The sequence below is a fragment of the Sebastes umbrosus genome, chromosome 11, assembly GCF_015220745.1.
Source record: "Sebastes umbrosus isolate fSebUmb1 chromosome 11, fSebUmb1.pri, whole genome shotgun sequence".
Lineage (NCBI taxonomy): Eukaryota > Metazoa > Chordata > Actinopteri > Perciformes > Sebastidae > Sebastes > Sebastes umbrosus.
This window is the reverse complement of record NC_051279.1, coordinates 4,804,476-4,832,380: the sequence shown is the minus strand read 5'-3', so window position 1 is coordinate 4,832,380 and position 27,905 is coordinate 4,804,476. Positions and strand designations below refer to the sequence as shown.

The 27,905-nt window shown below is 41.9% G+C and overlaps 2 protein-coding genes across 4 annotated transcripts in view; one reads left to right on the top strand and one right to left on the bottom strand.

Annotated features, from left to right (window-relative positions):
- The window catches only part of rab11al (RAB11a, member RAS oncogene family, like), a 34,973-nt gene that overhangs the window by 785 nt on the left and 6,283 nt on the right, over window positions 1–27,905 (bottom strand). Inside the window, exons 3-6 of one of the 3 annotated variants that reach the window (XR_005208726.1) lie at window positions 26,744–26,937; window positions 23,216–23,296; window positions 20,304–20,518; window positions 18,435–19,017 (exon numbers count right to left, since the gene is read on the bottom strand). Coding sequence is in view for 1 of the 3 variants with exons in the window: in XM_037783808.1 (XP_037639736.1) it covers window positions 20,379–20,518; window positions 23,216–23,296; window positions 26,744–26,937 (415 nt within the window). In the remaining 2 variants the exon portion in view is untranslated. Of the gene's footprint in view, window positions 1–18,434; window positions 20,519–23,215; window positions 23,297–26,743; window positions 26,938–27,905 lie in introns of those variants that run through there. The other 2 variants (XR_005208727.1, XM_037783808.1) reach the window with 2 other exon arrangements.
- On the top strand, window positions 5,789–18,258 carry mex3a (mex-3 RNA binding family member A). The gene is made up of 2 exons (XM_037783807.1): window positions 5,789–6,535; window positions 9,649–18,258. Exons 1-2 carry the CDS (start codon window positions 6,097–6,099, stop codon window positions 10,803–10,805), a joined length of 1,596 nt encoding a protein of 531 aa, XP_037639735.1. The 5' UTR covers window positions 5,789–6,096; the 3' UTR covers window positions 10,806–18,258.

The window sequence follows — 27,905 nt, the reverse complement described above, 5'->3', positions numbered from 1 at the left end:
GATAAAAAAAAATGCAATCTTTCATTGTGTACAGTAAAAGCAACATCCACACCAACTGACACACTGTCTGCAAATGAGAACTGAATGCCAAGATTATAACGAAGACCAAGCAGGAGTCTTGAGTTCAAAGCTTTCTGTGACGCGTGTGAGATCACCAGCCATACGGGAAGCAAGCGGTGAGGTGAGCCTTACTCATCACTAGGCGTGTCACCGGCTGTACAGCATCAATGTGATTAGAGAGATGGAGGGGGGTGGGGTGGGGTGGGGTTGGGAGAGATGACCTAATACCCTGTAAAAAGCTATGAAGTCATACTACCTGACTCATATTCCCAGCTGACACCAGCTCTCCCAATCACAACATCCCAGTGCATGTGTGTGAGTGTGTTTGTTGTTAGAGGGCGAGGTGAGAGTGTGTATGTGTGAGAGAGTCAACAGCTTCATATGCACACAGATATTTTCACAGCGGGTGAGGAGAAGCTGTACTTGTGTGTGTTTGTGTGTGTGCACAGCGAGTTTGATGACGGAGAAAGTGCAGATATGTTTGTTGAACCAAAGGATTTATGGCAACAATTAATTGATAACAATCACAAAATTGATCAAGAATGATTTTCATAATTGATTATACCTTTAAATAAGTAAATTGTCAAACATTCTCTGGCTCTGGCTTCGCAGATTTGCTGTTTTTTTCTGTTTCATATCATTTTAAATCAAATATCTTTGGGTTCTGGACAAAACAAGCGTTTTGAACATGTCAGTTTAGGCTCTGGGAAACTGTGATTAGCATTTACACTATTCTTCCACCATTTATACACTAAGTAGGTAGAAGGTGGAAGGTAGAAGGTGAAGATCATATGAAACAAAAAAACCTAAGGAGTCCATTGGTACCAACCATGTCATACTAGCTTGTCGCAAGGACGCTCCAGAGTTACACTAGATTTTGGCGAGGAAAAACTGGCATGTCCATTTTCAAAGGGGCCTCTTGACCTCTGACCTCCAGATATATGAATGAAAATGGGTTCTATGGGTACCCACGAGTCTCCCCTTTACAGACATGCCCACTTTATGATAATCACATTCAGTTTTAGGGCAAGTCATAGTCAAGTCAGCACACTGACACACTGACAGCTGTTGGGCTGCAGTTTGCCATGTTATGATTTGAGCATATTTTCTATGCTAAATGCAGTACCTGTGAGGGTTTCTGGACAATATGTATCATTGTTTTGTGTTGTTAATTGATTTCCAATAGAAAATATATACACACATTTGAATAAAGCAAGCATATTTGTCCACTCCCATGTTAATAAGAGTATTAAATACCTGATAAATCTCCCTTTAAGGTGCATTTTGGACAGATAAAAAAATGTGTAATTAATTTGCGATTAATCACGATGAACTATTTTAATTGATTGACAGCCCTACTAATAAAATAAACAAATAGATTAATCAATAATGAAAATAATCGCTGTGGTATAATCATCGTAGCATTAAAAAACAACTGAAGTTGGGCATACAACAACACTTTCAGCGGTCTCATTTCTTTGGTATTAAAAGTAGAGGTTTGTGTTGTGATTTTTGCTGATTTACCCCAAAGATGGAGCAGAGTTTGGGATGAGAAGGCCTCATTATCTGGGTTCCTGCATGATGGTCAACCTGCAGAAAGAAACCAGTGGTGCCAGATCAGATTGCCAGTCTCCAGCCCAATCACAACTTCCAACCAGCCCAATTCAATAAAGACCAGCCCGAATCATAACCTTGCCAGAAACTTATGCGCAATAGAAAACGCATCATAAGCATACAACGCTTCATATCTGCACCAAATAACCAAAGATAACATGTTAGATAAATAGGCTATCGTAACCAACAAAGAGTGCAGTCAGACAACCAAATACACAGATTGCCATGTCAATGTCAAGGATGATGACGTCAAGGTAAGTAGATCCTCCGTTATCCCTAACGACCATTGAATACAACTCATGTCAATCAAATATTTCTCAAATTAAATGAGTCAATATGAGTGAGTGGAAAAAATTAAGTTTACTGAATTTTGTATCTGTTTTTGAGCACAAAATTACAGCTTGTTTGGTAATATTGTTTTCACAATCAGGGCTGGCTTAAGGCAAAGGCCATATAGGCGGTCGCCTAGGTCGCCACCTTCTGGAGGGTGCTGGTCACCCTCTAAAAAAATGTAGAAAAATAAAAAATAAAAATAAATATAAAAATAAAAATAAAATATTTTTTTGCATTGAGGTAACAAATTAACAAATAAATATAGAAAGAAAGAAATAAACTTTTCACCCATGTAACTCTCTTTTTCACACTTTTTCATTTGCCCGGCCACACCTATTTGTTATTAAAAGTGTAAATTGTAGTGAAACTAACTAAACACTTTGAAGCCAACAATATCAAGGACCAGTTGTTTATTTATATCATAATAAAAACAGTTACTTATGAAATTAAAAATCTTGTCTTAAAACCATTGTGATGTCTGATGTGTGTTGCGGTTCATTGAGCTATAGCCGGGCGAGAGCCGGCACTGCCACCAAATGTTGACAAAAGCAGCCCAAATTTCATCTACCAACCTAACACTATTTTTCCCAGCCTGACTTAATCAAAAGTTGCCCAACTGGGCAGAAACCAGCCCAATCTGGCAGCGCTGAAAGAAACACTCAGTAGCTTTAACTAGATGAGGTTTTTGCATTTTAATTGTACTCCACCACTAGCTATTCAACCACTTTCTCTGTGTTTTATTAAACTATTGTTTGCTATTGTTGTTTTATTTTATTAAACAAATAAAAGTAAAAAACAATTAGAGGAGGGAAACCCCCAAACACAAAGTGGCCCTCTGGATTCAGTGTCTCATCTGGTCAGCTGATCGACTCCGGGGCTCTCGTCAGCTTATGAGCACAAGATGTGGTATCATTTGCATGAGGTCTTACATCATCCCTGAGAGCCCGCTCACTGTGGCATCAGCACGTGGTGCTTAGCCAACATGTCCCTTTGTGCTCGCAGAAGCCTCATTCAAGTGACAGCGGGGCACCAGAAAAGTCTTGAAAAGGACATCTGGCCATGGAAGTCAAAGGGATGTCCTTTTGGGATTCTGAGACATGTCTTTACAGCCTATTAAGCCTGTACTCTTTGAGGGACAGACACTATCCATATAGGTGGAGGCGATACTTGCACGGGCTCTTTGGACAAAGAGGTTGTGTCTCTACAGCACCGTAAACCACAGCATCTCCCCAAAGATGCCAGTCAGCCTTTCATCAGGGGAGGAAAAAAGAGAAACTGTGACGGCCAGATGGTCAAGATCATTGAGAGTTTTTTTTTATGTGCAAGTAACATGACCTCAGCACTCTGGGTTTCACAAGTATCCCGCAGCTAACACACGCACACAGAAACACAAGTGTACAAATGACAATTGTAGCCCACAGCTATAGACAGTGAGGTCTGAATGGAAACCAGACCTGCTGTGGTCCATTCAGAGCACAGAGACGGTTTCGTTCAGGGTCAAAAAAGGTTGCGTGGTACAACAGCATCGCACCAATCAGGCCTCCAACAGGCCACAACAAACATCCAGGCAGAGAGGGGTGTGTCGGAGGAGGGGGGGGAAACACTATCCCAGATCCATGCTTTGTATTGATCGGGGCTCTGGACTCCCAGCAGACCCCTTTTAATGGAAATCCAGACGACCTCTTGGACACACTGGCATTATCGGTGCACCACTGAGAGGCTGGTGGGGTGCTCGTCCCCCATCCCGACCATGCTCTCGCCCAACCCTCTGGGTGTGGAGGGGGATTGGGGACAGACCTCCTGAGCCCACCCTCTGGTCCTCCGTGCATCACGCAATCCTGTTCTCCTCCTGCTGCTGTTTTTTTATTTTTTATTTTTTGTATCCATGTTATTGGGTGTTTTAATCCTGGACTCACACCAGGAGTCTCCCTGTGAGTTCTCATCTGTAACACACCCTTAGGGAACGAACCCCGTCCTGATTGGCACCCAGAGAGCGCGTCTAGACTGTGATTATGCATGTAAATACACCTGCTCTGTCTTCCTGCTATTACAACATTTATATTGTTTCTATTTTCAGGAACTGGTGTTTGAAAAAATTAGTCATTATATTGTTGCTCCTTTTCTATGTGTTATTAAAAGGCAGAAGGCGTTCTCACTAGAAATGCTAAAATATTCATGCTGAAGAGTCACATGCCATGCTCAGTCTGTCATATAAGCCAAAATGGAAGACTGTCTGTGTGTGTGTTTTTGTTTTTGTCATTCACCCAGTTTACAGTGAGGGGGGGAAAACACCACATATGATGGGGAATAATAAATTGAATTTAATGGATGGGGTTAAAACGCACATGCTATCTACAGAGGAAATTCAACACCTCCCTTGGGGAACACAAAGCAAAACACATCAAGAGATTTCACAAGCGAAAGTTCAGTGTTTTCCCTAAAACACATGCGTGTGCTGGTATCTCTTTTCTGGTGGAGGTGGAGAAATAAAAACATGTGGAGCAGTGGAGCATTTTTCCTCAAACATCCCCCAGAGTTCGCCTTGTCATTCAGGTATATAGCCTTACGCAACACATACTCCCTGTATACATCCCACCACATGCACAGATGGTAATGACAGGCTAAGCTTGAGTTAGACTGACACTTTGAGGAAGCTGGAAACATGGACATTAGTTGCAAGCACTGTATGATTCCTCAAAGTGTAGGCTAATAGTAATAGTCAGAAAATAATATCATATGAGAAATTTTCTTTTATTTATTTATTGTAAATAAATGTAAATTTCCAGATTTTATTGACATTGAATGGAAGTTGCAGGTACTTTGTTACCTGTTTGAAAAAAAAAAATCTTTAAAAAAAAAAAAAAGGTCTGACTATATGCATTAACTATATTAATATGTTTCCCTTCAATGTTATTATTATGATACAGTACTACTGCAGTTTGAGTCTTTGTGTTGTACTACTACCATGCCGTCAGGCGTGGTTTCTGTCGAGGACATCTTGGGGAGTCTATACGCGAACCGAACGGCGCGGTTCTTTGTTCACCGGGCTGCTGCTGCAAACCCTGGGCTTTTTTTTTTTTTTTTTTTTTTTTTTTACGGGAAATGTGCGAGGGCTTTTCTGATGTTCCCCCGCTGCATAGGGTCTGCAACGCCTGTCTGACAACTCCCTTTCTCTTCTCCTCCTCGTATACAGCCCCCACCTCCACCACCACCACCACCACCACTCCCCCCCCCACTAGACACCCTCTCTCTTCCCCTCCTATACATAACATCCTCATGCGCAACGGCGCCGGAGACAACAACGCGGTGACCTGCCGCAAAGCACGGCTACATTAGAGGTGGGCGGACCCCCCTCTCCACAACCCACCAACACCAACCCAAAAAAAAAAAATTAAAAAAAATCACAAACTCCTTTACTCCCAAAAATGCAATCCCCTTCATAAAAACGCATTTTTTTTTTTTTTTAATAATAAAGTTGACATCATCCTTTTTTTACGCAGCACCGCTCAGACGACCATGTGCGCACTGTGCTGGCACCTTCACACATACGACACTGTTTACATCCTTATGTTCTTACATAAGTCGCGGGTAAAACGCGGTGTTCTCGGGGCTAAAAAGCACTGCAGCTTTCTGGAGCTTCTGGAGCTGAGGTGAACGATGACTCTTCCTTGTAGCTCTTTCTTTCCTTTCTCTACAGCAGCAGGGTTTTTTTGGAGGATGCCACTGGCTTGGGAACCTGAGACGGAATGGTACAACGGGAGGGCGGCTCGTTTTGTCTCGGCTCGGAGGGTGAAGCTGTGTAAACCAGACTGGGTGGAGCAACACATCGCCCAACCCATCTATCGTGCAGACGAGAGGGCCTTGTGTGTGTCCCGTTTGCCTTGGGAGCTTTCGGAGAGAGAGAGACCATACAGTGTGACGGAGAGGAGAGAGAAGTGGGCCGGTCTATGGGAGGGACTAGCGCAAAGGGGGGAATAGAGGAAGGAGGAGGAAGAGGAGGAGGAGGAGGAGGAGGAGGCGGCACGGGGTTTTTTGCTGTTTCTCCAGTCTCTTTCCCCTGTCTTTGTCTCACACACTCTTTTGTTAGCCATGCCTAGCCTGCTGGTTCTAGCAGGGATCATGGAGAAAAACGGGGGCTATGCCGGGGATCTGGCCGGCTCCGGCTTCGGAGGCGAAGGTCTCCTGGTGCCGCCCGACGAGGAGGAAGACGACTCCCGTGCCCTCAGGGTCGCGCTGGGCCAGTTGTCTCTGCTGGGGCTCGGTGGGGAAGGAGAGGACGGTGGTGGTGGTGGAGGTGCTCCACCGACAACAGGAGGAGTACAGGACCGGAGTAATAACAACAACAACCACCACCACAACCACACGAACAACGTCGGTGTCGGGGACACTGCGATCCTGGGTGGGAAGAGCAAGTTGTGCGCTTTGTACGAGAGCTCCTCAAGTGAGACGAAAGGACGAGGCTGCAACATCACAGAATGCGTCCCAGTGCCCAGCTCTGAACATGTGGCCGAAATAGTGGGGAGACAAGGTAAAAAAAAAAAAAAAACGCTGGCTTTGCAAAATTTATTTCCCTTCCAAAAACTTGGTGCTTTTTTAATTTTATCCCTGCTGCATTATCCCGCCTTTGTTTTTTTGTTCTCTTAACTGTTACCTGGTGTTATTTGACAAAAGAAAAGGGAGTGGTGTATGTGTGTGTGTTTTTTTTTTGTACTCCCTTGAGACATCAGCCTCCCACTTTTTTTTTTTTTTTTTTTTTCTTCTTCTTCTTCCTCTCCTCCTGCTATACTAACTTCTCATGTGCTCATCATTTACACTCACACATTTGAGTTTTTCTTTTCGAATGATTCCAACATCCACGCCATCAATGTCAGACTCACACACACACTGTGGAGCAGCACTTGCTTCCTTTGTCGTCTGAGACGCGCCAGACTGTTCAAAAAAAGGCAACGTGCAGCTGGCGAGGAGAGGAATGTCTTTCACTTTGAAATAGATGGCTTTTTGTTTTTTAGAAAATAATCCCAAAAATATGCACATTTTGGGTTTTGGAGTTGGTTGTGGAGGATTGTTGTGTGTGTGCCTTCTTTCCACATTTTTATCCAGCTGGTTGTTTATGTTGCGCACTGCCCCACTGACACAATTGGACAATAGAAGCGTGGTCCACTTGTGTTTTTTTTTTTTTTTTCCCCCAAATGAGTCTGAGTTGGAAAGTTCAAATCCTGACACGTTGTAGATTCTACCCCCTTTTTTTCTTATACAGTTGGAGTTTTTTTTTTTTTATTGAACAAAGAGCTGAAGTTGAATGACAGCAGCTGTCAAACAAAGGTGTGAAAGTCTGGGGGGATGATGAGGAGGGGCACATTAAGAGACAGTGTTGCTGCTCGGGATGGCCTTAAAGGGTGACTCAGCGAGAAGTTGCACTAGGAGGTGGGAGTCCTTTAAAAACAAAAACACAATATTCTGTTTGTGATTTTGTACCTCTCTTATTATGTGCAACCGAGCTTGCTAACAAGTAGTAGATTTCCCTTCTTCAGCGTGGTGGTGGTGTTTGTGTGGCTGCACCCATTAACTGTTGTGATGAACCCATGGGTGGAAAAAAAACAAAAAAAAACAAGGGGGCACTGGGACAGAAGGGCAGTATAGCATCTAAAAGCTGAATGGGAGTCACGCCTTGGAGCTCAACACAAGGGGCTCCTCATGAGCCCCACTTCACTGCACACTCTCAATACCACATGGTTGGCTGTCAGGAGAGGGAGAAATAAGGGGGCTGGACCGAGAGAAGTACAAAGACTGCAGGGTGGGTTAGGTACCATCAGCAAATTTATCTCGCAACGAAAACAAACAGGTCTTGAATAATGTCACAAGGGGGTTCAGGGGTGTCGAGATGGCTTCTTTTTTAACCCCCTTTTCTTGCTTTCACCGTGGTGATGTGGATTTACTTTGTGCTGCTAAGTGCCCCTTGTTCTCCCATTGCGGCTCCTGTTCTTTACTCTGAAGTGTAAGTTTTGAATTTTAATGGGGTAACCGAAGACAGCCGGAGGGTGGATCCAGTGAGCGGCGGCGAGAGGGCCCTTTTTGCCTTGACCGAGAAGAAGTGCTGATTTGGGGGGATTTGAGACGAGCTGCTTTTGATTCGGGGCCCTTCGTTAGCTGGCGCCGCGTACACACCCCCTTCCTCCTCGACAGCGTGCATCACGGCCCGCCCGGTGAATCTGGCAAACGGAGCATCCTGTCACGAAGAAAGGGTTGGATATGATTTGTTTTCTGCCGTCATGAGTCGCAGGCATCGATTCCCGAGGATGCTCTTGTACCTCCTCAGATCAAGGGTGGCTTTGTTTTCAATCACAGGCACCCTCTTACGCCACAGTTCAACAGTTGCAAAATAAACCTGTCTCCGGTGGCCTTAATTTCTGGTAGCGATGAATCAATCGTTATTTTGTTTGCAGACGATTCTTTAATTGATGCATTCATTTGGACTAATTAAAAGGTGCAATGTAGATCAAGAAAAGGAATTTGACAATTGCTCTTTGATCCCCCCGCGGCACGAACAGGTCTATTAGCCTAATACCAGGCAATGGCCACAAAGGACATTTTCAGATTTTGGGTATGAGCAATAAACCCTCAGAGCATCACCATCCTTCTGTCCGTACCTCTGGTCCCTGAGCAGTAAGTGTTCCTGAACAAAGTGGGCCTATTTAGTAGCATTAGAGCGTCATTCGTCTTCAACTTAGGGTGTCTTTGAACCTTTTGATACCTGCTGCTGTGATTTTCAGATAGGTAATGCAATGGTGTGCTGTGTGATCTGAAGCACCTGGAGCCTGGTAAGATGAGCTTACTGAATAGATGCTCCACGTCTGACCAAAGAGATGCGTCGGCCTCTTTAAGACACGGCCCAGACGAGAAAGGCACGTTTTAAGTCGTCAATAAATGTGGACGTCTTAATGAGGGAGCTGCCTGAATTTCTGAATGAAAACTGACCCGACTAGTAATGCCTGATGCATTCTTCATGGAGTGTAGTATAAACAAAAGTCTTACCACGTTCCTCTTGACCTCAAACGTACCTGACAACCCTCCTAAATAATTCCTGATTTACTGTTTGTCCTGTCCCATTACAATGTCAGGTAATTTGTCATGAAATAACATTAACCTGCACTCTCTCACATTGAGACTCTGCCCTAAAAGCACTTAATAGAGTAAACTATTACACTGTGATCAGAAACAGGGCAGATGTAGAGCAATGAATGGCCCAAAAACAACGCTTGTGTGGGATGACTGTATTGTCTCGTAAGTTCAAGGAGAGGTCAAGAAGTGATTGCATCTGCTCACAGAAACAGTCATGTCGACGCTGGCCAATACCTCTGCACCATCCATGTATCTCTTAGTGAGATGTGTGTGATTTTAGAGCTAATAAGTGCACTGAATGAGTACACTAATGCTTAAGTGCTGGAAACCTCATAAATCATGGTAATTACTCTGTGTATCCTTTGCCAGTAAGAACCTGCAACACATTAAGTTAAACTGGTCATAATTGATGAATAAATTAGAATTTTTGAGGATTTCTGTTAGCTAACAATGTTATCGTCGCAGCATGTAACTGGTGCATGGTGTTTACTTATTTTAAAATGTATGTTGTTGACTCTGCAGGTTGCAAGATCAAAGCCCTGCGGGCCAAGACCAACACCTACATCAAAACCCCCGTCAGAGGAGAGGAGCCCGTGTTCTTAATCACCGGCCGGAAGGAGGATGTTGCACTGGCCCGCCGTGAAATCATCTCCGCTGCAGAGCACTTCTCCATGCTCCGGGCATCCCGCAACAAGCTGGGAGTGTCCTTTAGCGGCTCCCCGCCCACACCTTTGCCGGGTCAGACCACCATTCAGGTGAGAGTGCCATACCGTGTCGTGGGGCTGGTAGTGGGGCCTAAAGGCTCCACCATCAAACGCATCCAGCAGCAAACCTGCACTTACATCGTCACCCCCAGTCGAGACCGCGACCCCGTCTTTGAAATCACGGGGTCGCCGAGCAACGCCGAGCGGGCCCGCGAGGAGATCGAAGCACACATCGCCTTCCGAACAGGAGGCCTGCACGACCACAATAATGAGAATGACTGTCTGGGGCCGAACGGTGGAAGCAGCCCAGCGGGCAGCAGCGGTGGTCTGGAGAGCCGGCTACAGCAGGTGTGGGGGCTGCAGGGGGGCCAGCGCAAGCCTCTCACCAGCAGCTACCGCCAGAACTTCTCAGATGCCATGGTTGGAGGGGGAGGGGGAGGAGGAGGGGGCGAGGGAGGGGGAATCTACAACAAGAGCAACTTCTCCAGCTCCGGAGAGAAGCCTTGCTCTTATTTTGGATCGGAGGGTACCCAGAGCTGGGGCGACCCCGACTACCCCAAACAGGTGGCCTTCTACGCCCAGCAGCGGTCCAAGAGCTTCGGAGGCCTCCCGCTCCCCCTGACCAGACTCTCCCCTGGCTTATCCGAGTCCTGCGGAGGTGGAAGCAACAACAACTCTTCAGTCACCAGCATTGTGCCCGTATCCGGCTCACCTCACGCCCAGGCCCGCCGCGCCCACAGTGAGCCCACCTCAGCCGGCGAGGGCTTCCCAGGCCGTCTGCCAGTGCCGGACTCGCCGCCGGCCGTTGTGCGGGACTGCATGACCTGCTTTGAAAGCAAAGTGACGGCTGCCTTGGTGCCCTGTGGCCATAACCTCTTCTGCATGGAGTGTGCCATCCGAATCTGTGAGCTCAACCACCCGGAGTGCCCAGTGTGCCACACCCAGGTCACACAGGCCATCCGAATATTCTCCTAAGGAACCACATCAGTTTTTATCATTAGTTTTGTCAGTGTTTGTTCAATAATTATTTACTGTTATTATGATTATTATTATAATACACATTTTTGTTTTTCAGAAAATTTACAAACAATCAAGCAGATATTTTAGAAGGCACTGCTTGCTTTACTAAAAAGTATAAGAAATATTTTTAAGTTTTTCTTTTATATATATATATGCATATATATTTTATAAAAGTTTTGTTTATAAGAGAAGTATAGTACCTTGCATTTTCAGTTTTTTGACTGCTGCTGTTTTTCATTCCTGAATCACAGTGTAGGCAGAGGTAGACAGTAATGTGAACATTTTATTATTCAAATTTTTATTTTACCATGAAGTGGGTTTATATGGAAGGAAGAAGATGATTGTTGAGGTACCCAATCTGCACCTGACTGACCCAGAAAGTCAATGTTGTTATTAGAAGGAGAGAGAGAGAGAGAGAAAAAAACGTAGAATTGTCATTGCACCTTACAATCATCTTGGTCTAAAATAGGATTTTCAATCATACCTTGAAATTTTCAGGAGCTGATGTGAAGGTGAATTTAGCCTTTTCAGTTTCACTGTGATTGTGGTTTGATTTAATTGGTCCAAACTAGATATTAGTTTTAGAAAAATGAAAATGTGAATAGATTGGTGCGAGTCAAAGCCTTGTAATCTTTACAAGAAAACAAAAGACAGCCCCCCTTATTTCATTCTTATACCTTAAAGTCTTATAAACCAGATTGATGCTTAAAAGGAACAGGACATTGCATCATTTATTTATGCTGATTGGTTACATTTTATTGGTATCATCATTCACAGAGAGAGAGATGAAAGTTGTATGAAGTATCAGTAAAATTTTCTTTCCAGTAGCCATTGATTACACTTTGGTCACTGCAGTTTGTTGAAAAGATTCAGCAACGCTTGCTCCTCGTGGCACTTGAAAAGCATGTGGTTCCTCGGTTGGCTTAAAGCACTGATTTAATTTGTGAGGCCGAAAGCCTTGGAATTCATCCAGTTGGCTAGTTCTCGATATCTGTCTCCCCGATGGACTTGTTTCAAAGCCACCTTAACCGCGCTTTATTGTCTTGTGTGGTCATTTGGCCACCGTCGCTGAACGATATAGGACACAGCGAGAGCTCCAGTCAACAAGCATCTCTCTGAGGTGTGCACTGTAAATAAAGAGGAGAATTAGTGTGTGGACAGAAGCCGAGTAAAACTGTAAAATTGTTTCCTGAATCAGCAGCCGATTAAAATAGTTGACACTGTAAAATACAGAGTCCCAAATCAGTAATCCTTACTCCACGTCCCCAACAGCATTATGTGCGAGCTCCGAGGGGCCAGCTGTCTCCCCTGTAATTAGCAAAGCTGTACAGGAGCAGGTGTTTCATGGCACACTGTAGCTGTGACCCCAAGTTGGAGGTCTCGCCGAGCCCCCTTTCTTTCTCCCTTTTCTTTTGGGGAGTGGCTTTTATGTCCTCCCCTGCTTACAGTTTGATCGTTTGCTTTCGAAGGCCTCTCTGAGTGGGGCGTATTGTCTGGGCCCGGTAGCGGCGTGGGCTGCAGAGTGCTGCTCGGACACGGCCTGGATCTGCTCATTGATAATTAGGCAAATGGGCTGGTCCAGGTGCGGACCGTGTGGGGACTCTGGAGCTGTGAGAGGGGTACGACAGGGTCCCCGCAGCGAGCCCCTTACTGCCCCGCCCCGCTGCTCCAAGCACAGAGGGGGCTGGATGGTCTGGATGCAGCTGGGCGAGTAGGACCCCCTCCTTCCACTCCCTCTCCTCGCCACCCCCCCCCCCTTTTTCCTCTCCTTTTCTGCTGCTCTGAGCTATCCCTACTGGGGAGAGGGGGCCTCTTTTGTCCCAAAACACACACACAAAATTTGAAAGCTGAATTTGGCAGCGTCTGTGAAATGAGGAGAGGCTTAGGAGAAAAATAAATTATCTACAGTTATCGGGGGATACCCCGGTCACCTGTTTTCAACGTTAATTTGACGTTCAAATTATAAAATAACGATCACCTCTAAAAGAAAGATTACGTGATCTTATCACAGCGTCAACTCCCCTCCTCCACTCCCCGACAGCACCGCCCTGAAATTTGGACAGGGGTCGTGTTTGTGTGACAGCGCCAGTGCAGATCGGGTCGGCTCGCTACTGTATGGGACATCCTGCAGCTGCCCCTTCACTATGGACACCCGGGCTTCAGCCAATGGCAGCCCCCCCCCCTCCCTTCGCTTTGAGCTTCCAGAATGAAATCAGACAATTGTAATTGACAGGAAAGCAGAGGAAACGCCCCATTTAACCAGCACTCATGCTGAATCAAATTACACACCCTCTGCGTCTGCCTTAGCCCCAGCCTGGGGATTTCTGAGGGCTAGAGGAGAGCGGATGGGGGTAGGGATTAAAGCTGTTGAATGATAGGAGGTGAGGGAGGAAGGGGGGGGGGGGATTCATTTTGGCTGGAGAAAGAGAGAAGTATGCTCCCAAAAATTTAAAATTTTTACTGATCATTCAAGTCCCCGCAACGACTTTTGAGCTGTTGTCACATGTGGGCCAGCGGTGATGTCAGCGAACCTCTTTCGTGTTCGTATCGGGGAACAATTCAACTCGGCTTCTGTCTCAAAAAAATAATAATTAGCTATTACAGATTGTGTCTTCCAGGACGCAAAGGCCCCCTCATTTTTTTTTTAAAACAAACCTATAAAGCAGACCCTTGCGTGGACTGCAGGGAAAAGCACCGTACTTGCAAAAAAAAAAAAAAAAGTACCCCTGAAATCTATCAGATGTAGAAATAAAGAATAGATGTGATTTTTATGGACGGAGGAATTGCACAGTGGTTTGGCCTAAGCTTTCAATGTCAAATTCAAGGCAGTATGACACTGTTCTTTGAACTTAGTATTTTTGTTATTTTTATTTTCTGCCTTAATATTTTGTATTAAAATATTGCCATTGCTTTGGCATACAAGGTAGCAACGTTGGCCTTTTGATAGTACCGCCCCCCTAAAACAACTTTTAAAGTACTTATTTTTGGAGAAAAGAATGTGAATCAAACGGCTCGGGTGGGGATTAGAGGGATTCAGGAAATTAGGCTCTTAAAACACTTCACTTAAAAAAAAATATAGAGTAAAGCACCTTATTACAAAACATTTGATTAATACCAAACCGACCACTGATGGTGAAATACATTTCATATAATTTGAAAGACATGCACATAAGGATTCCCTATCATTTTTTTGTATTATGGTGGTTCTTGTTATTCTTAATACTACAGTAGTACTAGTGGTAATTTGGGAGACCTCTCGTCCATTTAGTCAATGCCGATGACTTGGTTGAGTTTTGCACTGGTTTAATGAAGAGAGGGCTTATTGGAGATTCTCCCTGTTTAGACGCTGTATAAGTTAATGAGTATTGTACTTTATGGGAAAGCACTCTGAGCATCTATGTAAATACAGTATGTGTATCGGTTATGAACATCCAGACAAAGGCCCGCTTAAAGTGAGGTTTTGATTATTTTTACAAGCTGAGGGTGCCATTGTCAATGTTTTAGCATATGGAATTCAAAATGTCTCTGAGTTTTAGGGAGAGTAAATCTTTTATATATGCGTCCCATCATCCTTTTTGACTATAATAGTATATTAGATAGATCCATACATTTAAGAAACATTATTTAAACTGATTAACTTAGTATTTCATCCAAATATATAGATAAGAAATTAGCCAGACACTACTATAAACTGTAATAATGAATATCCTTTATGAAGCCGCTGATGTATAAATCCAATCTTCAAATAAAAAACGGGAATGAATAGTATGTGTAATAACCCCTAATGGATAAATCTGTTTCTATGTATATTAGGATGAAAAGCAATAATAGGACTATACTGGGACAATAAACAGAGGAGCCTGCTTAGTAAATAATATTCTATTCAGAAATTGACCTTGATTATTAGGATAATACCGTCGCATTTCTGTCTCGTATCTGCTTAAAATTCATTATGGATTCACGCCAGTGTAAAACAGAGATATAATTAATTAGTAACAGTTTCAGGATAAGTAATTGTTCTTGTTGTGTTCATCAGGGTCTTAAGTCATTTGATTGCTTAATTTTTTTGTTTTGTTTCTGAATATCAATCAGATCACAGGGTGGGTCAAGACAAACTTCCTTCTCCTGAAGTGATGAAACTGCAATTTCTGTAAAAGCGCTGTAAAAGTGATCCATCGAGTGTAAACAAACAACAAGACCAGAGCATGAGCACCGAGGTCTGTCCTGTTTGTTGAGAAGCAGGAGCTGGTGACTTTGCTTATGACAGACTGACGTCTCGAAGGCTTTGGTCAAAAAAAACTCAGCAGTGAGAAGGAAGAGGGTGGGACAACATGATATGATGTACTCATGCTGTTGTCTTCACCCTCTTTGTCTGGTTACATACAGGGGCAGACGTGTTAACTTATAGCATATCTTAAGATGATTTCTGTTTACATATAAATAATAAGTTTCTGATTTTCATGGCTCTACTTTATACTCGTTTTGCACCTACGTTTTTCATCGGTATTGTTTTTGAAAGAAAAAAAGGTCACACATAGCCAAAGAACAAAACACAAGGAGAGGACTTATCACTTGAGTTTTTAGCGTCAGAACTTGGTTTAGAGTTTTATCGAATCAGGATTATTAAGAAATAATCTACTCTGTTTACCCAAAAGTCTTAGAGGCCACTCAATCGATATCTGTGAAATGAAGGCATATCATGTTTCAGTGTTGTAAGATTAGTTTAATACTACAGAGGCGCCGGTAACAGACTTACTTCTCCCCAAAGAGATCAGCTTAAAGCACATCCTGGCACTTACACAGTCCTTTGAGTAGTTTTCTATTGTCATGGTTAGGTTGATGGGAGAAAAACAGTCTTTCTGGAGAGAAGTTCAGATGAAAAAGGGACTGCCCACGTAATTAAAAAAATAAAAAATAGACTGAGAAGGAATTGTGTTGACAATGACAAGCCAGTGAAAATTCAGGCTGAATTCCTAATTTTTAAGACCCTCCGACTAAACCGTAAGGGATTAGACGTAAACAGTGAACACTGTGGTTTTAGTTTGGAGAGCCATTAACTGTATCCTTAAGTTTAACTGCATGTTAGTAAAATATAGTACAGTAGGTAAGATTTATCAGAAAAAAAGTTAAGATCACATAAAGAATTCATCAGCCTGATACCTGACGTGTATAAAAAGCTTTAAGACCTTAAAGTGAACATCGGTTTCAAATCATATATTTACCGTGTAGTTTAACTAATTGATACATAAAGTTTAATTACGACTCTTAAGAATATGCTAAGGTGTAAGTTTCATTTGTCCAACTCACCCAGTATGAGACACGTTTCAATTCAGTGGAGCAACAGAAGGGGTGGGGTGACTCACAGTGACATTTGACTCATTAAGTTCTTGTTAGTATTATTTACAATATTGTATTAAGCTTACTATTATAGTAATGGTAGAAACTGTTGATGTTTTTCTTCTCTTGATATGAAAAGGTCTTTATGCATTTATGTAGAATCCCTTTTAAGGAGTGATAGGAAATCCTTATTTTCAATGGATGCACTTAAGCAATTGTACCAACCTGTCTAAATCACACATTGAGCAAAGTAACGCATTTGAATGTAAAAAAAAGAAAAAAAAAAAAAAAAAAAAGACCACTCAACTCAATGCACTCCTTATGCTTATTGTTTTGTCAATTTACAAGTGAGCTTTAAGTTTTTGTTTGTTTTTTGGAAAGAATTTGCGACAGGTTTTCAACGTAGACTATATTTGAGTTCTTCCACATACATTTATAGAAAGTAACTTAAAAATGAATAAAAAAAAAAAACATATTACAGTTTCTCAGATCTATTTTGCTAACATGGGTTATTATTTCATAGAAAGCAGAGGAAAAAAAAGTCAGTATCTGGATGTTATTTATGAAAAGTAAAAAAAGAAAAAAATGAAGCAACATATTTATGAGTAACCTCAAGACATTTTGTTTTTTAATTAAAATGACAAGAAGTTAATATATTTCTAAACACAGGGAGGTCAGTTTCTACTAATAAGTAAAATGAGAAAAGAAGTTTAGAAGTTTTATTTATGAAAGTTATGGGCACTCGCCTTTTCCATGTGCTTCGTGCTGAATGAAGTAAACAGAAGGAGAGAGCTCCCCATGGCTGAAATTTTAACTTCAGACATGCACTACTTTAACATCGGTGCATTCACAATGGAATAATTACAGAAAATAATATAATATTTTTTAGAATTTGGAGATATTTTAGTCACAGAGCATCAATTTTGTGCCTCAATTATATATTTTTCCTGCATCAGCATTCTTTGTGCAGTGCTGCTTGCTGTAACCCCTTTCCCCCCTTCAACTAACCCCATGTTACTGACTGAAACGCATAACTCATTTCCTCTGTAATCTAAAAACTCGCTTTTACTTATCAAACGTATAAAACATGTTACGACTGCAACGCTTGGAATGAATGAGGCAGCTGTGACCCTCTCGCCAAATAGGGGCCACACATGACTTGTACACACTTTCATTCATACATTTTCTACATCTACTACTCGGAACGGTTTGTGATCAATAGCGACGGAGCATTATCAGCTTAAAGGAAGCCTTTATGAGAGACTTTCCCTAATGTGTTAATTAGGTGAAGTGTGCAAGAGGAGCGGAGGCATCTAGGAGAGGACAACAGCGCACTGTGTAGTAGATCTATGTAACTAGATGCACACATATACACACAACAGGTTCATTACCGTACTAGCTTGCATGTATGTTGTATGGTCACTTAGATGGGAGAAACGGCGCAGGTCCTGTGTTATCCTTTAACACCAGTGCACTTGGGCTGCTTCTCCTCTGTAGATTTTCATAGTTGGAGTCTCTTTGGAAACTGGAAAGTTGACATGAGTTTGGAGCCAGGCAAAGAGACCATTTCAGTCCCCACATCAACGTTGGATTTTGTATTCTCAGTTACCTGTCATTGATGAAAGACTTTTTGCACCTCATATCAATTAACTTGAAGTTCTTAGTTTGTGTAAGAGTTAAGAAAAACTTGACACTACAATGGCACATTTTCTGCTGCATGTAAAGGATGGGGACTGAAGTGGCGCTCGCTGGTGAAACTCGCAACCTTTTCCAAAGAGGCCGATACAGTCTGACAGTTTGTCTTTGGTAGCGTTTCCAATTTTTCCAGCACAGTAGAGGTGTTTCATACCGGTCTAATAGTGGTCGTAGTGCATTAGTTTTTGGGTCAGCATCAGCTGGCGTTAGTTTCTGGTTTCTCTGTGAACAGTGAAAGAGGGTTGCCAATGTGGCCCTCAGTGGCTGACCGTCAAGTTTGATGGATGGAAAAAAAAAAGAAGTCTTTGAACTCTGTTACAGTATGCCGTGCCCCGACAAGGCATGTGATATTGCAGGTTTATTTGTTATAGCACATGTTTTTTTGTGAATTACATTTTTTGGAGACATTTTTATTATTATTATTATTGTATCTGCGCCATGTTAGTTCTGGTTCTTTGTTATTTTTCCAAGATTCAAGATGTATTGTAAATGTTTCTAATAAAACAAAAATGAAATGATCTCCAATTGAAACAATTGCATTTTTTTAATTTATTTTTTGAAAGGGGAGTTTTTATGGCTAAATTGATCCTTTTGTTGATATATATTTTAATCCCAGTGATCAGAGGAGCTGTAATTTTATAGCAAAGATCTTGTTATTAAATCACAGTGGACATTCAGAGTTATATAATATATGAATTAATTCTGCCCTCTATACATTCATTAATGACCAGCTACTTGCAGCCTTTATTGTTTGAAAACATCTTAGAGATGAGAAGAGGCAAGCTATAACAAATGAGATTTATTTATACATATGCAGTCCAAATATACATATATTAGAATAAATGTTTAAAAAGCCCTAACCTACACCACCCAGTTTAAGACCTGTGAAGTCAACAGAAGTCAGTGTTGATGTGGAAACACATAACCAGGATAAACACCATCTTTGTGCGTAACCTTTGGATTTAATTAAGCCCCTCCTAACACTACCATCCTTTCTCCTTTTCCTCATCTATTAAACTATTAGATACTAACAAACCCAATCCTGGATCCTGAATACAACCCCCGCCCCCTCCACAGGAAATACAGACAAGTGAGAGCGAGGGCAGACCTCAGGGAGATCCCAGAAGGCAGAGTCCTGTTCCAGTTACATACAGTGAAGAGAAAGACAGAGAGGAGTAGGTAGCAGGCAGTGGAGGATTTCACTTACAGTAAAACAAGCCATCTCGGGTACATCAGAGACCACAGGAGCAGGGCAGGGCTGAGTGCCCTCACTACCTCATCCCCTGAAACATTATCCATCCATCCATCCATCTATCCCAGCAAGCAGGCAGCAGAAGCAGCAGCACCAGCACAGGGTTGTCCATGCATTTAAACCAATTCCCTAATCTCTCCCACTACACCCAAAGGTTCAGGGCAGGGGTGAAACGGTCATCAGAAGAGCCAATACTGCAACCCCACCGACTTGTGAGGCGCATTTCACCAGTGATATGAGCTTTGCACAGCGTTAACTCTAAATGAGATGGGATAGCTGCAAGAGCATGACTCATCTGTGGAGTACAAAGTGTGCGCAGAGCAGGAAAGCCTTCCAAACAAAGATCAAAAGCAATCAAAAAGAAATTACATGTCACTGGTTGGGAGGGATGTTATTGCACTGAGTGGACTGGTGGAACACAACTTGAACCAACCAACTTCGACCAAATTCCAGCATGTGCATTTAGGAAAAATGACTTGTTCCCGTATAAGTGAGGGGTAGTTGCCCTTACAAGCTTCTTCACACAGAGATATGATTGTGGGCAAAAGCATCAAAAAGCCAGAGAGCTCCCTTTGCTGCGAAGCGATCAGCGTGGAAAATCTAAACCTAATAGTGTTAAACTGCCAAACCCTTTGGCCAAACAAGACTTTAATCTAGTGTTCAATAAATATTGTAAGGGACGTTATTTTCTAAATATTATACATTTAGGGGAAAATGGGAATGACGGTGGCGACGGAGGGGTTGCAGTTCAGTCTTTTGGATGTGGATTTTTATTGCCCAATATCCTGGTGGTGGGAAACTGAGAGAAAGCATTTACTGGCTTGTAAAATAGAGCTTTCAAAAGGGAGGACAGTTTTCAAAGACAGAAATCGTGATGAGATACAAAAGGGACATCGTAATGTGTTACATTTTTCATTAGATTGTGAATCAGTTCTGATCATGTACCGCTTTCAAAAGCTTAATGCACTGGGTACAGTGCATCTCCCCCGTTTTCTTTCCGTTGACACAAATCCTCCCACACCACACCCACCCCCGTCTAAACTTCTTTACTACCCTTCCTTCACAGCTCCCCCTCTTCATACTGTATTAAGTTTTCTTAACCAGACAATAGACAACCCCAGTACAAGTGTCCTTGTGTCTCTACCTGTCTCTCCATTCTCCCTGTCCATCTGTCTGTCTCTGTCTGTCTATCTGGCTGTTTCTTCGATCGCCTGGAGGTGAAGGAGGAGGTCAGTGGTAAGGTCTCAGTTGGTCTGGCAGCACACACCCTTACTGGCTGAGTTTTGGGTGGGCTCAACCGTGATGGGCACTACGTTGGAGGCTGGTGAGAAGTCTGAGTCGCTTCGCCCTGACATCTGCCTCTGTGACACGATGTTGTAGATGGCTGTGATGGAGAGAAGGGTGAAAGGGAATGAGTTATGTGTAGATGCCTCTAAATCCAGCCAACAGTGGGACATATTGTGATAAGGACAAACAGCATGGCAAAACTGAACAACAACTGTTCTATCCAGACTCCTGGCAGCAGCGAAGGATTCTTTCCATCCTAAACTGGCATCGCTGTGTCATGTGGTAGTACCAAGTCTCATTTCAGGCATTCCCCGCTGCTACAATATGCAATACAGTTTAAATTAAAATTGCAATGCCTAAATAAATATTATACATTGTGTGACTTGCTTCCGTGACCCTGCATGCTCATGCTGGTGAAACAATACAATAAAGTTACATATTTAGCAGACAAGAGCTTTTCAAACACTCAGGGCAACTTAAAGGGAAGAATTCGCCACCTTTTATGTGGCTGTCCAATCAGTGTTGATGGTAAATGTAGTCGATCGAAGCAACACATCCCTCTGAGAAAGCTGAGTTTGCAGCTGCAAAATCTGTTGTTCTTCCTGCATCCAGCGCCGTCATTTGATGCATCAGTGACGTAGTTGGATGCGAGGAAGAACTACGGGCTACCTCAGCTTGGATTTCAAGTTCTGGGTAGTCAGCGGGCGCCATGCTCTAGATGCCACTCAAAAACAGAACTTCCTTGTTCTCTTCACTTGTATTGCAAACTAGCTACGGTTCCAACAGTGCAGAGGATGTTATGGACGAGGATACATTTTACAGTTTTGGCTGACTCGGATATTCAGCCGTATTTATTCGAGCCAAAGTATACGGCCAAATGCAACGGAGAGAGGCCGAGGCTGCATTAGCCTTGCAAGAGGATATGGCTGGCGGGGACCTTCCGGCCGTCAGAAGCTTGCACGCAATGCATCCTGGTACATGTAGGCATTGCCGGCACGGCTCCAACAAGCAGGAGAACTCAGCTTTCTCTGTCAACATAGCACGCACTGAGGAATTTATTGCTTCAATCGACTGCATTTACCATCAACATTGGACTTCCACATAAAAAGGTGGTGAGTTTTTATTTTTCATTGCGGTTCACCAACATTTATTTATTTATGGTTTATTTGGTAGGGACAGGCACAAGATACACAGACAAGCTGAAAACAGCTATCTGATGCAATGTATCATAGTGTTTATAGCAAACGTTAATTTGAAACACCCGTCCCTAGAAGGGCTTTTATGAAACAAGGAGATTAGAACAGTGAGTTAAACAACAGGTTTTGACCGGATCCAGCGAGATACAATAAAGCACACATTCAAAACATTACATTTAAAAGCTAGACATGAGTACAGATTTGCTGCTGAATTAGCCAGGATTTGGTAGCTCTCTGGAACACGATGAGGTTTGCAGCAACTTTAACAGAAAAAGCTGTCTGAGAATAAGATGTTTTACTTCTTAAATACATCTCTGGATGTCATTTCCCTAAACTCTGGCATGGATGCCGTTGTGGTTCAGTTGATCAACCTGAGAGAGGAGAGCAGGACGAGTGCACGGCCCTCTGACTTACTGTTGCACACTGCCGCTTTAACTCTAAACTACAGCCAGATGTGGAACTAAACAGTCCTGAAATAAAGACTGCTTATGAAGCAAGAAGGTTTAAAGCAAAACAAGACTCCTGGCTGACTGTGACGTGACTCGTCAGGTGGTAAAACTGTGACTCATTACTACAGACCCTACACGGCACCAGCTGCTGCACCTATATAATCCACTAGGAAGAGCCTCTCTGACCTACGATCTGTCTGCTGCCGATATCTACACATGTGACATCTTCTCTGCTCCGCTGGGTCTAAAGTTCAGCTCTTACTGGCCTGCTAATGTACGGCTAACTTCCTCTCTTCTCCTCCCTTAACGAGCTAATTAGCTACGTTAGCTCAATGAGGCTTGTTGGTTTGAAGTTTTTATGAATTAGAAATTACTGATAAAGCCGTGATGCGGACAGAATGGCTCAAACGGCTCAAGCAGAGGCGTCTGGGAATTGAACATGGAGCAGAAGCAGAATACAAATAGTACGTGGCGGATACTTGCAGACTGATAGCCCCTGGAGCAATTGAAGTGGAAGCACCACTAACTGTTGGATTGCCCCTTTAGGCACTCCAGGGGTTGACTCAGTCACAACAATTGCTTTTTTTTCTCCATGTTACCAAATCTCCAACATCAAATACACTTGTTAGTGTGTCTATATGCCTCCAGGGAACACTGCTCATAGACATTTACTTGAGAAAACACATCTGTGTCATATATCAGTATCAGAATTTCTTTCTCGAACATCTGGTACAGTGGGTCAAAGTGGATTTGTGACCACAAACAAAGACCATTAGTGGTTTGCCCGTGATCTTCATAGCGGCTCTCACCAGGACTGATTGGCTGAGTGGTCTTTCATTGTGCATATTACTCATATTTTTGACCTTAGAAATGTTTCAGGTGGTGTTGCGCATCAGTGATGTACAAGTGATGAGATGGATTTTGCTGCCATCTAGTGGCAGAGGATGAGTGTTGTTACGTAAACCATCAGTCTGGATGGAAATGTAACACTTCCAGACAAATCAATATACAGTATATATACAGCATTATCATTAGATGGCTTAGGAGCATTAGACATCAGTGCCCTTCAGGATCAAATGCACTTTCATTCTATAATTTGATTTAAATGCTAAAAAATGGCAAGAAATAAAACACAAATGTGAAACTCACCTGTGAGAATAGTCTGGAAAGCCAGCTCCACATTAGAGGAGTCTAACGCTGATGTCTCCAGGAAAGACAGGCCATGCTTCTCTGTAAAACACACATGCAACATACAGGCCTGTATTATTTTCAACTCTCATACACTACACTGAGCTGAGGTGTATTGTACTGTTGTACTGTACTGGCGTTAACACTGACTGCATTGATTTCTTCTGCATAATGCGCTCACTCAAGGGTTCTCCCAAGAAATGTAGTCATTTCAAGTGCTTCCTGTTTGATTGCTCACTTTGAACTGCATTGTACTTGTAGAAAATATAATGGGTTGTGCGACAGCTGACTGGTGTGCTCTGTAAAGTATATTTATAATGTGATGAAATGCAATGATGCTACTCACAAAGACTAGAGAGTAAAGAATATAATGGTTTACATTCTGATAAAAAAAACAACCTTCGTAAGCAAATAATACAGTCAGCTGGAATACACATTCAATTTAGAAAAGGTTATACTACTGTATTACATACCATATATAGACTAGATCTGCAATGATTAATCAATTAGTTGTCAACTATTAAATTAATCGGCAACTATTTTGACAATAGATTAATCGGTTTGAGTAATTTTTTAAGAAGAAAAAAGTCAAAATTCTCTGATTCCAGCTTCTTAAATGTGAATATTTTCTGGTTTCTTTCCTCCTCTATGACAGTAAACTGAACATCTTTGAGTTGTGGACAAAACAAGACATTTGAGGACGTCATCTTGGGCTTTGGGAAACACTGAACAGCATTTTTCACCTTTTTATAAACCGAACAATTAATCGATTAATCAAGAAAATTATCAACAGATTAATCGACGATGAAAACAATCATTAGTTGCTGCCCTAATATAGACCAAGGCACGATTAATCTGTATCCAAATAGTGAATTAGTGGTTTATTCTATAAAATAGAGCAGACATTAACTTTGTTCCAGACTAGTGCGTAATGACAGTGAGCCAGGGCCCTGAAACCGAAGCAGCTAAATGGAATTCAGTCATCATTAAATGTCATCATTTAATCCTGTGCTTCTTCTTCTGTGAAATGTCAAAATGTCTTCCATGAAAAAGGCCTATAACAAACAGTGAAGGACACATTCCTATCAAAAAGTCAAAAACTACGTTTTTTTTTATGCTTACTCCATCTGACCAACAACCAAAAAAAACATCCAAATATTTAAGACATGGAACTGAAAGACATTTCCCATTTGTGAGGACATGACCAGCAAATATTTGGAGCCTTTACTTAGTAAATGATAAGAAAGCTGCAACAATTGGTCGATGAATTGATTAGTCAATCACCAGAACACTTATCGGCTATTCTTAATAGGCCTGAACGATTTTGAAAAGATATCTTATTGTGATTATTTTGACTGATATTGCAATTGCGATATGATATTAGAGAAAATTATCATTTTTACATCATTATTCTCATTTTCATTGAAAAACATATAAAAATGATCATGGTGTGATTTTTGTGTAGATCTGTAACAAACAAAGATGTTTTCTTAAGTCCGCAGAATATGATGGACGTCTCTGCAGCACCTCAATATTTAATTTAAAATGGTCTTTAGACACGCTTTTCACCTTTAACAAATATTGAAGTTGAGTGATGTAAAATTCAATTAATTGTGCAGCCCTTATTTTCAAGCCTCTTAAATGTGATAACTTGCTGTTTTTCCTTATCTTAACATTATAGTAAATTGAATAGGTTTGTGTTTTAGACTATTAGGGCTGTAGGTGTTCTGATACTTTATAAACCAAGAGATTAATCAAGAAAAGAATCAACAGATTAATAGATAATGAAAATAATTGCTAAATGATAATATCAATTATGAACACTGATATCGGTAGATAATCAAATACATCAATATAAAATTGATTAATTGGTTAAGCCACAACTTGTCATTTTCTTGATTTGTTCTTTCTTTGTAATCTGTACTAGAGTTTCAACTAACAATTATTTTCATTGTTGATTATTTTCTTGATGAATCGATTAGTTGTTTGGTCTATAAAATGTCAGAAAATTGTGAAAAATGCTGATCAGTGTTTTCCAAAGCCCAAGATGACGTCCTTAAATGTCTTGTTTTGTCCACAACTCAAACCGATAAATCGATTATCAAAATATTTGGCAAATAATTTAATAGTTGACAACTTAATGATTAATCTTTGCAGCTCTAATCTGTACAGTCTGATTCCAAGTGTAAAGGAGATTATGAACAAAAATATAATTCAGTATAAATTAATACTGTCGTAGGTGAGGGGGTAATTGTCGGCGAGTGGCGTAAGTGAGACATCAGACCGGTGCACTGCCGCTCTTGTGTTCTTTGAGGAGAACCCTTCACTTGTAGCATTACAATACACTTTGCATGGACGTGTCCTCCACATGGTCTTTATGTAAATGAGATATCATAACTTACGTTTGTGGTACAGAAAACCAAATCAGTTCATTCAGAATGCACTGGCAGGTAAAGATGTTATTTATCTAACAACGAAAATGATTTTTTTAACTCTAGTATGAATCAAGGGGATGGACGTTCTTACAGGCAAACCTACCAAGAGTCATTTACCAGTCAAAGCAGCAACACTGACCCGAGCCATTAAACTCAAGGTCAAGAGTAAACACGTGGCCCAACTACTCTAAAATAATAGTGTGTGAATTATACTGCAAGGCTGACTGTAACAAACAAACCTGCTCTGAAACAAAGCCTTGAAATTCTCAGAGGGCTGAGATAAATGGAAGTTTAATTAATTTAAATCAAGTACTTTTGATCTCGAGCTGTGCTTTCTTACATGTACTCGCATTCAAACCAAGGACATTTGGCGGACGTATTTATGTAAAATGCCTTACAGTATCACAGTGCAAACATTTCTAACATGGGTGTTCCCAGAGGGAATGAGTGCACAAGACTCTTTTAAAAAAAACAGTACAAGCTAAACTGAAAGGAAATTTATGTCACAAGTATAAACATTAATCAAATTCACTGTCGGCCACACACGTTATAAAGTGTAATTAAGAACCTAATTATGAAAGCAGCTAGGGTCCAGCTCAGTCCATATATGCTCATTTTCACAGATTTAACCTGGTAATAATGTATTAAGGCAGAGTCCTAGAGGCCTATAAAGGCTAGAGACCAGGGCTGGGACAATACGCCTATCTCCCGATTCAATACTATCATGATACTTGGGTGCTGATTCATTATTTATTGCGATTCGATATTACGATTTATTGCGATTTTTGTTAACTTTTTTAACACTAGACCATGGGGGAAAAGTTGAATCATACACTTCTAGGGACTTTTACTTTGGAAAATATCTAAATTAATACAGTAAGAATGTTTGATTTTACTCTGACTACAATAATAAAAGCTGTAACTTCCTTCTACCTCCGCATAGACTCAAATGAAGTAATTATATTGATTCTGGCATTAAAAAAAAATCTATTTCAAAATCGTAAAAAAAAAAAAAAAAAAATTTGCTCTACACAGACCATCACAGTGACAATACCTGCCATGGCCTTGGCCTCATCTGTTGGCACCGCCCTTAGGTGGCGTAGATCACTTTTGTTGCCCACTAGCATGATGACTATGTTGCTGTCTGCATGGTCCTGCAGCTCCTTCAGCCAGCGCTCAGCATTTTCATACGTCAGGTGCTTGGCAATGTCATAAACCAAGAGAGCTCCAACTGCTCCACGGTAGTACCTGGACAACGTAAGAGGAGGGGAACAGAAAATAAACTGGAGTAGACGTCTTTTTCTAGTCACAGCCTGCTGATTTCAAGATTCTTTGCGGGTGTGTCACATGGGCTCGGCCAGCTTTGAAGCACTGGACATACAACAGTAAAGCCAAAAAAACTGTACACAAAGCTCATTACACAAGTGAACGTTGACTGACATATTTTAATTAAAGACCGGCTCTAATATCTGCTTCCTCAATGCCTGTGGGCGCTTGATACAGTACATGCCAATGCCTCATGGAGGGTTGTCTTATTGAGGTAGACAACTCAAAAAGAGTGACAAATGTTGGGACGGGAACTTGACTGAGAGACGAGGAGGAAGCTGTGATTAATGAAACACTTCCTGCCCCAAAGCAAAAAGCTACGTTTTGTATCTCTTTTTAACTACTTTAGGAATGATGATTCTAAACTTAAAGAGGACCCATTATGCGTTTGTGTTTTTTTCCCTTTCCTTTAGTGTATTATATAGTTTTTTTTGTGCATATAAAAGTTCTGCAAAGTTACAAAGGCCAAAGTCCACAAGTTTCCCGACAGAGAATGAAAAGAGGTGCTGCAGCACAGCAGTTACGAGAAAAATAAAGCGTTTTTTGAACATTAAGGCATGTAAACATGTTCTAGTAGAAACCCAAGATACAAGTATGCACCTGAAAATTAGCAAAATAGGTCCTCTTTAATTCACAGATGGAAGATGACTCTTGGTCGGTAGTTTATAACCCTTAAGGCCCTGACAAACCAAGCCGATGATCGGCTGTCGGACAGTTTGGTGCCGTCAGTGAGTGTCTGTCGGTCTAGTTTTTTGGCTCTAGTCTGCCCGTGTCTGAAGTATTTTGGCCGATTCAGCATGTTGAATCGACAGCGGAGCCCGTCGGTAAGAGAAATCCCTCTGATTGGCTCTTCAACTTAAGCAAATCAGTGCACAAGAAGAGAAACGGAA

What these genes read in the sequence shown, in the direction of transcription:
- mex3a (XM_037783807.1), top strand. Translation starts at nt 6,097, where the DNA reads ATGCCTAGCCTGCTGGTTCTAGCAGGGATCATGGAGAAAAACGGGGGC. An exon ending in CGAAATAGTGGGGAGACAAG is followed by an intron (nt 6,536 to 9,648) that starts GTAAAAAAAAAA and finishes TTGACTCTGCAG; the next exon opens with GTTGCAAGATCAAAGCCCTG.